Here is a 14,443-nt window from a genome sequence, read left to right on the forward strand (position 1 = left end):
AAATTTAAAACTGTCGCTCAAAATCGTTTGGCTCGATGTTCATTACTATGCTTCTATTTTTAAAAAAGCAAAATGATTTTACATCTTGCACGGATCTTCGAAAATTTCGTCGCTGAATATTTCTACGAGCAGCTTAATTTCAGAGGCGTTTTTTGAGACAATTTAAATAAAATCTTGGCGAATCTCTATGAAAATGTACAAAGAATCGAGTTTCAACAAACTTATTGTGCGTTCCCGGATCAAGGGTATCGTGCGATAGAGGGATATATTCGAGGTAATTCGATCAGTTCGGAGCACAACGCTGGTAATGCTGCCATTTCCCGGTCCATCCTGCGCGTTATCCACAAACTCACCCCATTTTAGGTCCACCCTGAGTGAGATCGAAGACCTGCCTCGGGTTCAAGAGCCACTGGAACTTCTGTAACAACTTGGCTCCTTGATTACCGCCGGATTTGGGATTAATGAACACCAACACCGGCTTCACGGTGGCGGTCGGTATCGGTTTCACCACCCACAGCCCCTGATCTTTTTCCTGCTCCTTGTCCTTGTCCTTCGACTTCTTCCTGCCCTCGCCGGACTTCTTTTTCCGCGGCGATTTCCTCAGGCTGCTCTTGAAGCTACCCTTTCTGGGCAGCTTCACGATCCAAGAGGGTGGCACGATTATGGACGCGTGGGCGCCCAGCTCGCAGTTCTCACCGATCTTCTGCACGTTGAAGCACGCCTCTTTGTTGTGGTAGGCGACCTTGCACCAGCTGCAGCTCACCGCGACGATCTCCTTCGACGTGAAGCTCAGCTTCGATTGAAACGACTTGCCGCAATTCCCGCATTTTCCCTTCTGCGATCGACGATGGACCCAGTGGTGGAGCGTGTTCGTCTGCTCGCGATACTGTCGGACGCCCACGTCCCGGAAACTCGATTTGCAGGCGAAATTTAAACTGACCGCGCACACTGCGTGGGCCACCACTCTACACGCGGCGCATTTCATTCGAGGTCCGTGTTTCTGAAATCAAAAATTAACCTTCGATAGAACGTCCCTCCTTTTCGAAGTTCGACTCTACAATTATCTTATTTTGTTCTTGCAATTACATTTTTCTCGTTAACGGTGTTCCACCGCTTCCTCGTTCTTTGCATCCGTAAATTTTTAATTATATTCAACCGTACCGAAGAAGTACAGTTCTTGCTGCGACGATCGATATTAAATCGTATTCTTTCATCGTTCGTGTCGCGGATGAATAAAGTATGGACTTAAAGTCTAAATTCAGCGCGCAGAAATAATAGAACCGCAAAGTGCAAATGGATCGCGCGCTCCGAGACCCGAATAAGAGACTTAAAACGACGTTCCTCGTGGCTTATGCAGAGTTTTATGGTTGCATAGTCGACGAGGCTTGGAATCGAGACGAGTTCTTCTACTTGGTTGGAAACAATTTTCTTACGATCTATCTTTGATAAATGTAATTCCCTCTTTTAAAATTCGTTTTCGCTTTGTTTATAGTATAAACTGTTTCGATACTGTTACGGGCAATTAAGAGTACACAGTCTGGCTGCCTTGAAGGATTTTTCTCGCCGTTATCGGTTATAGAGCACTTAACGTGCTCTCTAAATTCCATGTCGTTATACGCAAGTTTACAGTTCTATACAATTACACGATTATTCAATTACAAGGTACCGACGTTGCGAACACTTTGCGCATAACCGCGCTGTACAATTTTGTCGTGTGCCTACCGACGCTGAAACACCGGCGAGCGTTGAATTATGTATTACATACTAAGATAAATATAGCACCAGAAACGGTGCTGCGAGCGTACGCGATACAAACAATGTCTAAATTTATTCAATCGCGAGGGCACTTGTATCGTTCCTCGCGCTCGTGCTCGCGAGTGCAATTATTTATTTACCGAGCACCTGTACGAGCAACGTACATGCAAATAAGGAACGCAATTACGGAAAGCTTCTGTATGACGTCGTTTCGATATTACTTTTTCAATGATTGATCAAATCGAATTAACCGACTCGGTTGCCCAAAAATTGCTTGCTAGAAAAGGCCGCTGTTTACATTTTCAGTTCCACATTCTCGTCTCGGTAATAAGAAGTAAATAATTCATCAAAAGTATCCGAGCTACGGTCTATTTGCACAAACAGGGGAAGAAAAAATTCATAAATACATTCGTAATTCTATTAAGTCTACCGACCGTTCCGAAAATAAAACCCGCAGTTTGCGCAAAATCGGATTAAATTGTGTTAAAAAAAAAGAAACCGTTGTGGTTTTGCCGACGACTTTAATCACGTGATCGATCAAAATTATACCGAGAAAATGGGATCGTTCGGTTGCGAAACACGATTTAGCAATCTTCTTAGAAATTATTTTGTTAACGTAAATTGCGCAAAAATAAGTGGTCAAAACGAATACATATATTCTCGTTCGAGACGCGGTTCTCGAGATAACTGAAATTGAAAATTTGTCGTAAAGGAGCGCGATTTAATACTACTTGCCTCGCGCGTCTGACCATTAATCACTATTTCTACTTGCGCTGAAGTCCGAGTCGTGCTCTTTCCACGCGTACGCGATGAATCTATCAAATCTATTTTCTCGAAAGCATTTATGGATGAAATAATTTTTAAAAACCTGCCAAAAATGTTGACATGTACATGTTTACTGAAATAACCGGAGACTTTTTTCCCACGGGAGGTTTATTCCGCGGGAAACGTAGCAGAAATTACACACTTGGTTTAAGCGTGTGCTGGAAAAATAACAGGAAAAACGGGACAGAGGTTTTCGTGGAGTACTCGAAAATCGACGGCACACGTGTAAACCGCGCCGGTCGGTTCGGCGCGCGGTTACAAACAATTTAAAAGCTTCATCGGTTCCCATTGTCTATGATCAAAGCGATAAACGGTCAGGGAGGTCAAACAAACTATTCCCGCAGCAATAGCTGCATAAGTGGAAAGGGTGTGCTCTAAAATTGTGACGATTTCAGTGAGAAACGCGGTCGAGTAGAGGAGCGAGCGGTTTCTAGAGGGTCAAGGCTGGTCGATAGACCCTCGTCGAACCCCTTCTCCGTCGTTTCTGTTCCTCTCAAAGAAAGCTTTTCCCTTCCGATATTGCTCAGTCGTCGCAGTTAATATATGCCTACGAAACGTGCATCGATCGTGTCGTTCAAACGATTTACCGAAACAAAAAGAAGAGGATTCTCGACATACGACAGAAAAGGAATCACATTTTCGTTGAGTCGAGTAGCAAACACGAATGGGACGTTTTATTTATTTAATCGTATCTAGTAATTTTGGAAGGCAGTCCCTTCGCTGTTAGCGAATGCATTATTTAATCGACGTTTCGATCCGCTTTCTTGGGACACTTCGGATCTGAATATTGCAGCACACAGGGTAGAAGGGTGGTGCAATCGAGCAAGGATGATTCAATGTATGAAAATAAACGGGGGGAAAAAGAATAACATTTTATTTCGCTTGTGGACATGTTCTAGAGAAAATCAAGTAGAAATATCGATGATTTGTCGGACGAGTTCAATTATCTCAAATACAAAGCGCCAAGCAAAATGACTTTACTCGATTTTTACACGTACAATTGTATGTTTTATATATATAATATACGTACGGTGATAAAATTATTAAAATACAAATTTTACAGCGAAGAATTTACAGCCTTTGATTATACGACGTTTCTTGTTTCTCGCTCACAATTTTTCAATATAGATCGAAGAGATACCATCCTCGAAAAAATTATGCAATTGTAAAATAACACGAAAACGGAAATGGCGTACGACTTAGGGATGCACCGACACGGGACTTCTATCCATTAAATCCGAAATCCGTTAAATCGAGGGTTTACTGTGTATCTATTCGAACACGACCTTTCTCTACATCGCCCAAATTCTACGCCATCTAAATCCTGCGTCAGCCTAGCACCTGCGTCGCCAGATCCTGATGGATGCTCCGAAACACTATGCAATAAACCTTGCTCTGTCCTATAACACCCACGCCTATTCCAAGATCCTGGATTCCCCGAAGTCTCGCAACAAGAACATTGGAACTGTACTACGCCTCTGAAGGATCGTGCAGGAGTTTGCAGGCTCGTAGAATATCAATATATAAACGCGTCGACTACGAATACTACGTCGTTGACGTTATTAAAAACATTATAAATACCAAGGTTCGTTTATTTCGAACGTCTCAAAGGCACGTTGCTAGTTCGAACCAGCAATAAATATTGATTAAGAACGATTTCTTAATTTCTCAAATAATTACTAATTCGTCTCGTACCTCTGACATCATTTTCCTCCAGATAGAATTGCGATAAAAAAAACTTACCACCGTAGAGTTAACCACTTAACCGCCGCGCCTGAGTCAACTCGAGCACACGTTCGCCAGATAATCAAGCGGTACTAAGATAACGAACAAGGAACACGATAAGGGGAATATAAAGTTTAGATCAGAACTTTTCAGAAGAGGGAACGTCAAGCGAGGATCATAAACTGAATCTTCTATTATTTGTGTACGATGTTCGATAACTCCTCGTTATCTTTAATGGGAGATGATCAGATCGATCTTACGTCAATTTCTTGCGTAATGAATTGCATGAATTATTGAAAGAACTTCCATCAGACATTGTGCGTCGCGTGTGATTTATTCATGACGGTGCAGCGTCCTGTTTCAACCGAGCATCTCAGACAGTTCTCGAGCAAACGATTTTCTAACAGAACGAATGGCTCCGCGGGACCCTCTGTCTAACCTGTCCACGTTATTCGAAATAAAACCGATGAAATCGATGGAAACGTTCTATGGATCGTTAATTTCTTACCAGCACGTAACGGAAGATCTGTTGCGATAAACGGATAAAATTAGTCCCTCGAACGACGCAGTTTCGCATAAACGGAACGTGAACGTTTTTCGGTTAATTTTAATCGCGAGTACGTCCGTCCGGTGGAGAGAACAAAAAAAAAAACACCCAGAGAGGAGGAGCCCTTTGTTCCAGAAGTAACGCGAACAGAATTGGACATTCCGGGGAATTAAAAAGCTCCGTGCGCGCGGCGCGTTTCGTCGAACGCTCTGTTCTGCGTTGACAAAAAATAAAAATAAAATAGAGAAACGAGAAGGTGGGACCTGTCGCGGGACAACACACGAGTCAATTCAACCCGTTAATCGTTAAATCAATACTTTTAATTGCGTGTACGCGCCGCGTCGCGTCGAATCGTGCGAACCTTTCAAATTTAATCGCGCGTCGTCTAGCGTCGATCCACCCCCCGCCCAACGAATCATAGCGTGCCGAAACTCCGTGCCCCTTCGAAGGGGGCAAAACTGGGATTACTTTGCAAATTTACTCGTCTGGGGAGCAAAGTGCGTGACGATCAATCATCCAAAGAGGGGGGTCTCGCCATTTCGACGACGACGTCGAAACAGACGGCATTTTTACGTATATTTTACGACGCTGCACGCTCGATCGAAACGGAACACTTCGCGATGAATAAAACATACGATAATGTTTAAAATTTCATGCTCTCACCGTGAACGGGGGCAAACAAAATGGCGTGCTGCCACGGTCGGACTTAGCGCTCGAAAAATAAAACGAAACAACGGCTATTTTGACGGCGAGACGAGACAGACAGCATTTTTACGAATATTTTACGACGCTGCATCGCTCGAAACGAGTACTCCACGGTGAATAAAGCATTGGGATGATGTTTAAAATTTTATGCTACCACCGTGGGCGAGAACAAACAAAATAGAGTCGTCAAAAATAAAGGAAAATAACGGGCTGACTAACGACGAATTTAATTATTGTAGGATCATGTAACGTGTTGTATTATGCCGTCTATCAACCAAAACCAATTCACAGTGCGTATGAATATATCGTATACAATGTTCAGTTAATATTATACATTCTTATAATATTATTGTGTTCCATTAGACTTCAAATTCACCAAATTAATCGACTTAATTTATGTACATATTTTCCCCCGTTCCATAGTTTTAGTCTCCAACATACTGTTCCATCCTGATTGCATTGTTAGTGTTACGGTATACCGGTACCAATAAAAAGTTATGCAATTTATAGAGAACACGGAGGCGAAAGTCGTCGAGTTTCGCGTCGGAACTCGCTGAAATAATGCGCGGAAAAATATGCGGGAAGAAGAGATGTAAATTTCAGAAGTTCTCGAGCACCGAAACTTTCTCGTTTAATAGAAAGCCGTTCTTTCTAGTTTCTGAACTTTTCCGGTGAACTTGAAAGATCTGAAAAGTACACTCGAACGAGGTGTACTTGGACAGTGGCCTGGCGTACGTGGAAGCCAGGGAGAGAAAGGGTCGCAATGAGCGGAAAACTTAAATGGAAAATTCAGCGGATGAACGACTGCCGATTCATCAAAGTCTCGGGCCACTGGTTGAATCAATCTTCGTTACGGTACACGCTGTTGGGATTCCCCTCGACGCGGATGAAACAGTTCGCTGCTGACGGTACAGACAAGGTGTACGAGTGGACCTTACGCTTTATGAACTTTCGTGGCCCAAATTTACTGTCATATCGACCTATAAATTGAGAAGTGATTTTAGCGTTCTCTTCTCATGGATGGCGGTCAGTTGACAAACTTACTGAATCAGCGTGATAGGCAAACAGACAATTCAACCCCAATTAATACGTGCAGTTGCACATTCCAATTTCGTTTCTAGAAAACATGTGTATCGTCTCACATGTATTGACACTTTGTTAGGTTTATCATCTCTCGATTCGGCAATTCTTTTAAGAACTCTCCCTTTGTAGCCCGTTTCTAACTTTTCGATAGCTTCTCTCTTAGACAGGTATTCGAATTTCTTGCCAAAGGAAGGGTGGTTGGGACGAAGCTGGGGCGGGTCTCCTTACGCAGCTAATGGCTGCGTTCTTTTAATTTTACATATGTTCTTCGTCCCGGTGTGCGGTCCGATAACACCGAATCCGAGTCGCAAATACGTATTTGCCGAGTTACTTTTTAAATATTTGCGATGTGCTTATCAATGAGGTACATCCTTACGTATTTTAATAATCTTGAAATCTTTAAATAATCTTAATCGATTGGTTACCCCAATGAAATTAATCGATTGATGCTCAATTCTGGACTAAAATTTCTGTAATTTCATTTTCTTGTCCCACTTCCTCTTGTGTTTATTTCTAAATCCGTTGGTAACGTTTCGAGTGACACGAAAATGGTAAGAAAAATGGGCCGAAAAAATACATTGGGTGAAAGGTCTAGTCGTATACCTCGTCTGCGCTGACGGCCCGTGAGATTTATTTATCGCGTCGAAATTGCTCTCCGCTACCGATTCCGACCGCCCCGCGCTGCGAAAATTGCAGTTAAACGGGGGCCATTCCTTGCTGCCCGTGGATCGTGCAATCGGAAGTTCTATAAATCGTAGTTAGATCCTCGAGCTACCTGGTGCTTGCCCCGATGCTCGTTCGCCGCATTTTTCTCGCCGTTTCGACCCCCATCGACGATAGCATTTGATCCCAATAGAGCCTCTTTCCGATTTTTCACCCAGAAACAATTATTCTGCGCGCATTTCCTCGCAGTTCGATCTCTTAAAATTCTTTTTAGCGAGAGATAAGAGGCCCCAGGACATTACAACTTGTCTTTTGTATTTAAAGCGTGTAAAATGTGTTTATTCGAAGCTTCGTCGACGAGGAAATCGACTTCGAATATTCGTCGAGCGCCTGTATAATTGGATCGAACGGAGCAAACAAATACGTAACATGCAAAACAGTATTAATATCGTAAAAAATTCGTTGCAGGTACAGTCGTAGCGCGAATGAAATTACGTACGATGTATGGAAAAACCGCGAGACCGCAAAAGTCTCGTAATCCTGGCGTTGCGCGACGTAAAACGTAATTAAATTTAGAAGCGGGGAAACATACTTTCTCCGGGCAATTCGTAAATAAAAGTAAATAAAAAATTATTTGCACCGTCGAGAAAAGAAGGCACAGAACGGAGGAGAACAATAACGTCTGCTGTTTCTATTTGTTCTATGGTTCGTAATTAGTTTAAATGCTCTTTGGAGTGCGTTGAACGAAATTTGATATTACCAGGAATAATTGAAATTTAATATAAATAGGGCTTGTTTCGCGGAGTTAAGGGAAAGCTTTGTTTACTAATGATCCATGGAACTTCCGCGTGCGCGCATATTAGTAGAAGATAAAGTGATTTCAGATTTGGTTATGCTACGTTATAAGCGAGTAGCAGTTTACAAATTGATACAAACCGCGAGGCTAATGCGATGTCGCATACGTGTAGCGATGCGGAATAAATATCTTAAAAGATACCTCAACGTATCCCGTGAATTTCTCAGACTATACTTCACCAAAATATAACATTGATTTGTAAAAATTGAACACTAACAATGACTCAGGCGGTCTCGTATTTATGGTAACGAATTTCACTCGTGTAAAACGACGCGATAATATAATGTAGTCGCGAAGATTTTTTAGCTCGACCCTCGATATTTCCTTCCCGAAAATATGGATCGTTACGATTAAAGACCCGTCGCCGTCTGGCGGGAAACGTCAATTTATAGAAACGGCAGATAATTTTGAATCAGACCGAACTGGATGAGTCCCAGACAAAGATTCTACTACCGCGGCGAGGATCGATAGTTTATTTTCGCGACACACCAACGGAATTACGGTGGACGGGTCCTTATATTTTATGCAGGCTCAAATATATAAACGACGCTCGGGTCAAGAGTGCACGCCTTGCTTCTTTTTCCGGCGCTGATCACGTGTCGCCGGAACGGTGTCTTCTCGCCGGTTTTATTTCGCGATGTGTGCCACGGGACGAGGAAACATCGTCTCTCCTCGTTCTGCAAATTTTGTTATACAACCCGCCGCGCCTCTACGTTCTCAAGGAAAAATAGCAAAAAGGATTCCCTTTCCGTTACGAAACATAACCCGTTATAATGATCTTAAACGTCTTCATCTAATTTACGTAGACTCGTCGCGGAAAGTAAGTTGACGCTGCCCGACGAAACGCTCTCTCAACCGTGCAAAAATACAATTCGACAAACTTCAATGCGAAATATTCGAATGTATTTCAATTTTTCTTAATCCACGTTTCATAATTTACTTCGAACAATTTTTCATGGCTTGCTTCGCGTCGTAATACGTCTGCCGTAAAGACTGGATTATACGCGAAACGAGTCCGCGTCGTTTCTTCCTCCCGGTTAACCCGAACATCGACTGGATGAGCTTCGGTCACGTGCAAAATTTGCCGTCGTGAGTACACTTCGCGGCAACTTCTGATTTCGAATCACGCGAACTAGCTGCGAAAACGTTGTATCGAGCCGCTACCGATTATTTTTCCTTAATACGCGGCCAAAGCGTTTACGTAGATTGCCAATTTCCGTTATTGCCGCGCCTTGAATCCGTCACGCCTAACTTTTCTCGTTCGATAATCAGCTGGTTATCCAAAGCTCGTTAAGTAATCGAGTACTGGATTATCTTTCGTAGTTTTCATTTTCTCCGCGATAGATCGAGAACTTGCGAGAAAGGGATCGGTCGGATAGCCATCTGACGGCGAGTATGGGAAGTATAATCTACGCGAGATCTCCGAATTCCGTGGAATCTCCGGGCCAGGTCACGAAGGTTCCCTATTCGTCTGTTGCGTGTCTGCCGAGTCGGTGTTCGTTTCTATTGTATTCCACGAAGCCTCTACCGTATATAACGAGTCGAAGATTTTCATTATCGGAGCCCTGCAAAGCCGAGGTAATTGGTATCGTGTCCCACGAGATCTTCCGCCAGCCGCGGAAGAAATTGTATGCACGTAGCCGAGCGTCAACCTATACGCGTACGAGAATAAAAGCCCGTTTTTATTTCGGCCGTAACAAACGTTTCGCTATAAGCGCGAACGAACGACAAATAAACGCAACAGTTGAATATTTTTAAATTTCGCGAAAGCCAAGGTGCTCCAAGTAATTAGAATTTTCACAGAGGTACTAAAATAATGTTATTGTAACTCTACGCGCGATCGTTTAAGGGTACAATGTTTATTTTCGTTCGTCGCACGATCCTATAAATAGATATTACGTATACATTCTTAGAAATCAATTAATATAGTACAACCGGCACGACGGAAAGGCGTAAAATCAATGAATCGCATTAACGTAATGAGGTGGCGCGCTCGACGGCGAAAAGTCAAAGAACTCGCGAATACTTGGACGCGAACTGGCCAAAATTGAAAAATAAATGTCTAATCGTCGTTACGTAGCAGTCATAATCTTTCGTTATAAGGAAGAATATTTTCCGTTATAACGTTATTAAAAAGTTCGTTAGACGGTTCTTCTATATTTGAAAAGTTTCGTCTTTCGTTTTAAAAGGAACGAGGTAACAGAGTCATCCTCTGGAAGCGATTCACTGGCATTTTTCTACTTAAACATCCGCGCAGAATAACGTCCACTGTGAGCCCGACAGACGCTAAATACTTCAAAACTGTAGGGAATTCGTCCGAAACGACGCATTCAATTACACGACTCGATTAATCCCGCGATTAAAATGTACACGGCATTTAGTCGGAAATATCGTAATTACTTTTTCAATTTGACCGTCAAGTGGAACGTAATTACAAAATTTTTTTTTTAATCGTAATGCTTTTCGTAAATTCATCTTTTGTATAACATATTTACTCGGCTCCTTTGAACAAACCGCTTCGAACGGAAACCGTGCCGCAGCGCCTCGAGGAAGATGTAACTTTTTAAATATTTCTGGTCTAATTTTCGCTACGTCGGGAAAAATAATATACCACGCGGAAAAAAGAAGTTCACTTGCAGTCGCGGAGCGGTTGCGAGGCGTAAACAAAATATTTTGCAGAAAGAAAATGTCATTTGCAGCATCGGTACCGAAACGGGACGCGACTTCCGAGATCAATGTTGCTCGTAAATGCGAAAGAAACAGTTTCGCGTTGCAAAGTAGTGCCTCGAAAACAACTCTCCTCTCAACTATAACCTTTTATATGCCCAATGAAAACGTTGCATTAACTTTTTACCTGCCTCGAGTACTTCATCTTCTGCTTTGATGCTTCCAAGAATAGCTGCTCGATCGCGAGAAAACCTTTTACATCTCGACCTACACGGGAGAAGAATAATCGAGAAAATTTTTCGAAATCTTGTCGTCAACGTCAAGTATTACGTAACTTCTGTAACGCGGGGATTCATAAAATATTTAAATAATATACGTTGTATTTTAAATGTTTTACTCGATTCTTCAAAAGAAACGGATGTTTTCTTCATAGTCTCGAATAGAAATTAAAATTCAATCGAAGTATTAGTAAAGTTACGCGTAAAGAAATATCGTGTCCATCTATTTCAATTCGAAGGTAGCAGACTGCATGAAGATACCCGTTGATCCAGTTAATAAAAAATGCAAAGTTTCTAAAGCAGTTTTAACTTCAAGTCACAGTTTTTCCCCGTCTCGAGTATCCAACGCAGTTTCATAGACGCTATTTTTCATCCCCAACCACGCTGCATTTTTCTCGGGGTATAAGGCAGTCCGTATTTCTGAAAAACACGGTTCCCGGACTCCCGGTTCTTCCCCAGCATTTTCCTCCTGGTTTTTACGATTACACAAGCCTGTACACCGAGACAGTCCGTTTACAAATTATCTCTCTCGCGATGCTGCGTAAAGAATTAATAAAACTAACAAAGGGAGGTCTTTCCTTTTGTTTGATACACAATATTCGCGAATATCGTTCGTATCGTACGTACGAAAGACTAATTCTTAACGTGGAATTTCTTTCGGGATAATCACTGCGGGTGCCCCAGGGAAACTGTTCGGAAAGCGTAATGGGACTTAATATTCCATCCGAGTTTGACTTGACCCCGAATGATTATTATCTCGTCGGTAGACTGAAAACAAACTTGTTCCTGGGATCCACCTGGAAAATTATGCTCTCAAAAGTTAAGGGTTATTTTCCAGCACAAAGGCTCCGGTCGCGTACCTGCGTAAAACTCTCCGACGGGCGACGCCGTAATCCTAAATATTCGAAAACAGATTAAACCACCATCAAAAGACTTCGTTAACCGTTTTGTTATTATACAGAGGCGCACAACGTATTTTACAGGACATTCTTCTCGGAATATTTGCCCAGAGGAGATTGTTCGCAATTTTAAAAAGCTAACGAAGAAAACTATCAAGTATGGATACGGATAAAGATTGGATAGTCGAGAGGCTGCTGTATCTTCATCGCGGCGGAAGATCGATCGGAAACGGCGATCTTGTTGGCGCGATTTCGTAACCCCCCCGACGAGAAACAAACGAGCGTAACGTTTAAACATCGAGCGTCGCGCGGATAAATTCGGTCCTCGCGGTAAATTGCTAGCTCATTTTCATCTTTGCGCGCGCTGGAAACGACGACGCGCCCTAATGAAAAGTAACATGGATCGTAACGCTGCGAGATTGGTACGGCGTAGCCGAAGGAACGGTGCGAGAAAATGAAAAAACAGTGAGAAAACAGCAAGCATAATTAGCAAACGGGCCGGGCCGCCTCGTGTTTCTGAATTAAACAGTAATTAAAAGTTCAACAAATACGAAGGAATCACGAGCTTCGAGCAACGCGCGAAAGTCCGATAAAGTGTCTCGCGTCCTCGGCGGGGCATGCGATTCCGCTTAAAACGGAGAAGTAATTAAAAATCGTTTCGACGCCTTCGTCCCTCTCGCTGTCGAGTCTCGCTGCAAATTCCAATCGACGAATCTAAACGAATCGAAAGACGAAAAGGAACCGAAAAGGGATTATTTGAATCTTGTTAGCTTCGATAGACGTTTCACGAGTTAAACAGTTTCGAGAATCTTTTTTCGAAATAAAACAAACTTCTACCAAAGAGAAAAGGAAAAAGAAAGGTTGAAACGAAGGATCCAGAATAAAGCAACTACATGATAGTTGGGAGTTATTACTGTTCCCTTTAATTTTATCAAAATTAAATAGTCTAACTATTGAATTATTGAATCCAGCTTGCCAAACTTTCCTTAAAACAACATCTACTACGGTAGGCGGAAACTTCAAACGTCCACATGCCAGTTACGTCCATAAGTTTCAATTCCCTCTCCAAGGAAGTTGCACACAACAGAAACTTGTAATTCCTCTTTGCATAAGTCTGTTACGTCACAGTCCCGGCACGATCTTACCATTGTAACGTATATATTTAACGTTTCTTAATTAAATTAAACATCTTAAGTAAAATATGATGCAATAGAAAAATCGAACAGATCGTAACTGCAACAGTATGCGTCGCTAATTTAATTTCAACTGGCTACGAAAGGGTTAAACATTCCCCATCACGGCTAAGGATTTGCGACGCGACAAGAACGGAAACCATGCTTTATTCATATTTTCATCAGAGCGTGCTTATGAAAACTGCTGACACCGAAGCTGTTGAGATAAAAAAACACACGCACGATGTCGAGTACGGTAGTCACTCGTTAAAATGTTCAAACTCTGTTCCGTTTCAAGCGATTTGACGGGGAACGGTGGTGAACTTCATTCCTAGAATCGACCTCCGTTATTTCGAATCGACGCCGCGACGCCTAGCGTACACCACTCGACGAGCAGAGTGAACGATGTTCATTGATAAGAAAAATTTCCCAGCTGTCCAATTAGTTTTGAAAAAACTTCGATCGCAAGTTATAGTACTCGAGCCCCCTATCGACCGAAACGAGTGTCATTTGTTTGGAAAATTCGATTTAACGAACACCAGGTAATTTACCGTACAAGTTTGTCGAAATTCTCACTCCCTACGAATTACCGTATCATTGTTTTAAAATGTAAATTTCGGGATCGAAAAGGATTTTACGTGACTGGATCGTCGTCTAAACGCGATTGTTCGCAAACGAGGTTTTTATTGACGCATGGAAATTTCACCATTATTTCGTCGCCGCTTTTATCCCCGACAATGGAACCGCCAGTCCGACGCGATTAAACAAAAACTTGCTCGAAACGACAATGCCAGAAAGACAATGAACGTGTTCTCTGGCGAAAGTGTATTCAACCGCTAGTTAATTTCCTGTTTCGGTGACACCATTTGGTTTGGATAAGTCCCTTCTAAAGCCGCATTCACGGAAGCCTCTCCTGTCTCCGCGATGCTATTTGCAGCGAAAAGAACATAAATCATGGGAGATTAAATGGAGCGGTTACTCCGTTCTCGCACTTGTTGCCCGTTGCGTGTTGCGAAATTCATTGCTCCGCCGAAACATTTGAAATTACGTTATTCGACCGAGATCCAGATTGGCTCTTTAATCCATTTATTTTGAATAGTTCCCGGCGAACTTTATGTATCGCTCGAAACTCGGTATATTCCATTCTATAATACGTTTCGCGGCTTCGTAATCCCTTCCTAAAAGAATTTTCGAGCTCCTTTCAACGATAAACCGCTTTAGGCGGTGTTTACGAGTCTATATTTAAGCGCTTGTGAAATATAGAATAA

At 42.4% G+C, this 14,443-nt stretch overlaps 1 protein-coding gene across 4 annotated transcripts in view; it reads right to left on the reverse strand.

Moving 5' to 3' along the window:
• Window positions 1-14,443, reverse strand: part of LOC122402461 (eye-specific diacylglycerol kinase) — a 40,360-nt gene that overhangs the window by 8,684 nt on the left and 17,233 nt on the right. For all 4 annotated transcript variants that reach the window (XR_006259515.1, XR_006259514.1, XM_043405253.1 and 1 more), the window contains exon 3: window positions 354-1,000. Coding sequence is in view for 2 of the 4 variants with exons in the window: in XM_043405253.1 (XP_043261188.1) it covers window positions 354-1,000 (647 nt within the window). In the remaining 2 variants the exon portion in view is untranslated. The remainder of the gene's footprint in view (window positions 1-353; window positions 1,001-14,443) is intronic.

This window comes from Colletes gigas, unplaced genomic scaffold, assembly GCF_013123115.1.
Source record: "Colletes gigas isolate AHSC1104 unplaced genomic scaffold, ASM1312311v1 Colletes_gigas_Sc00036, whole genome shotgun sequence".
NCBI lineage: Eukaryota > Metazoa > Arthropoda > Insecta > Hymenoptera > Colletidae > Colletes > Colletes gigas.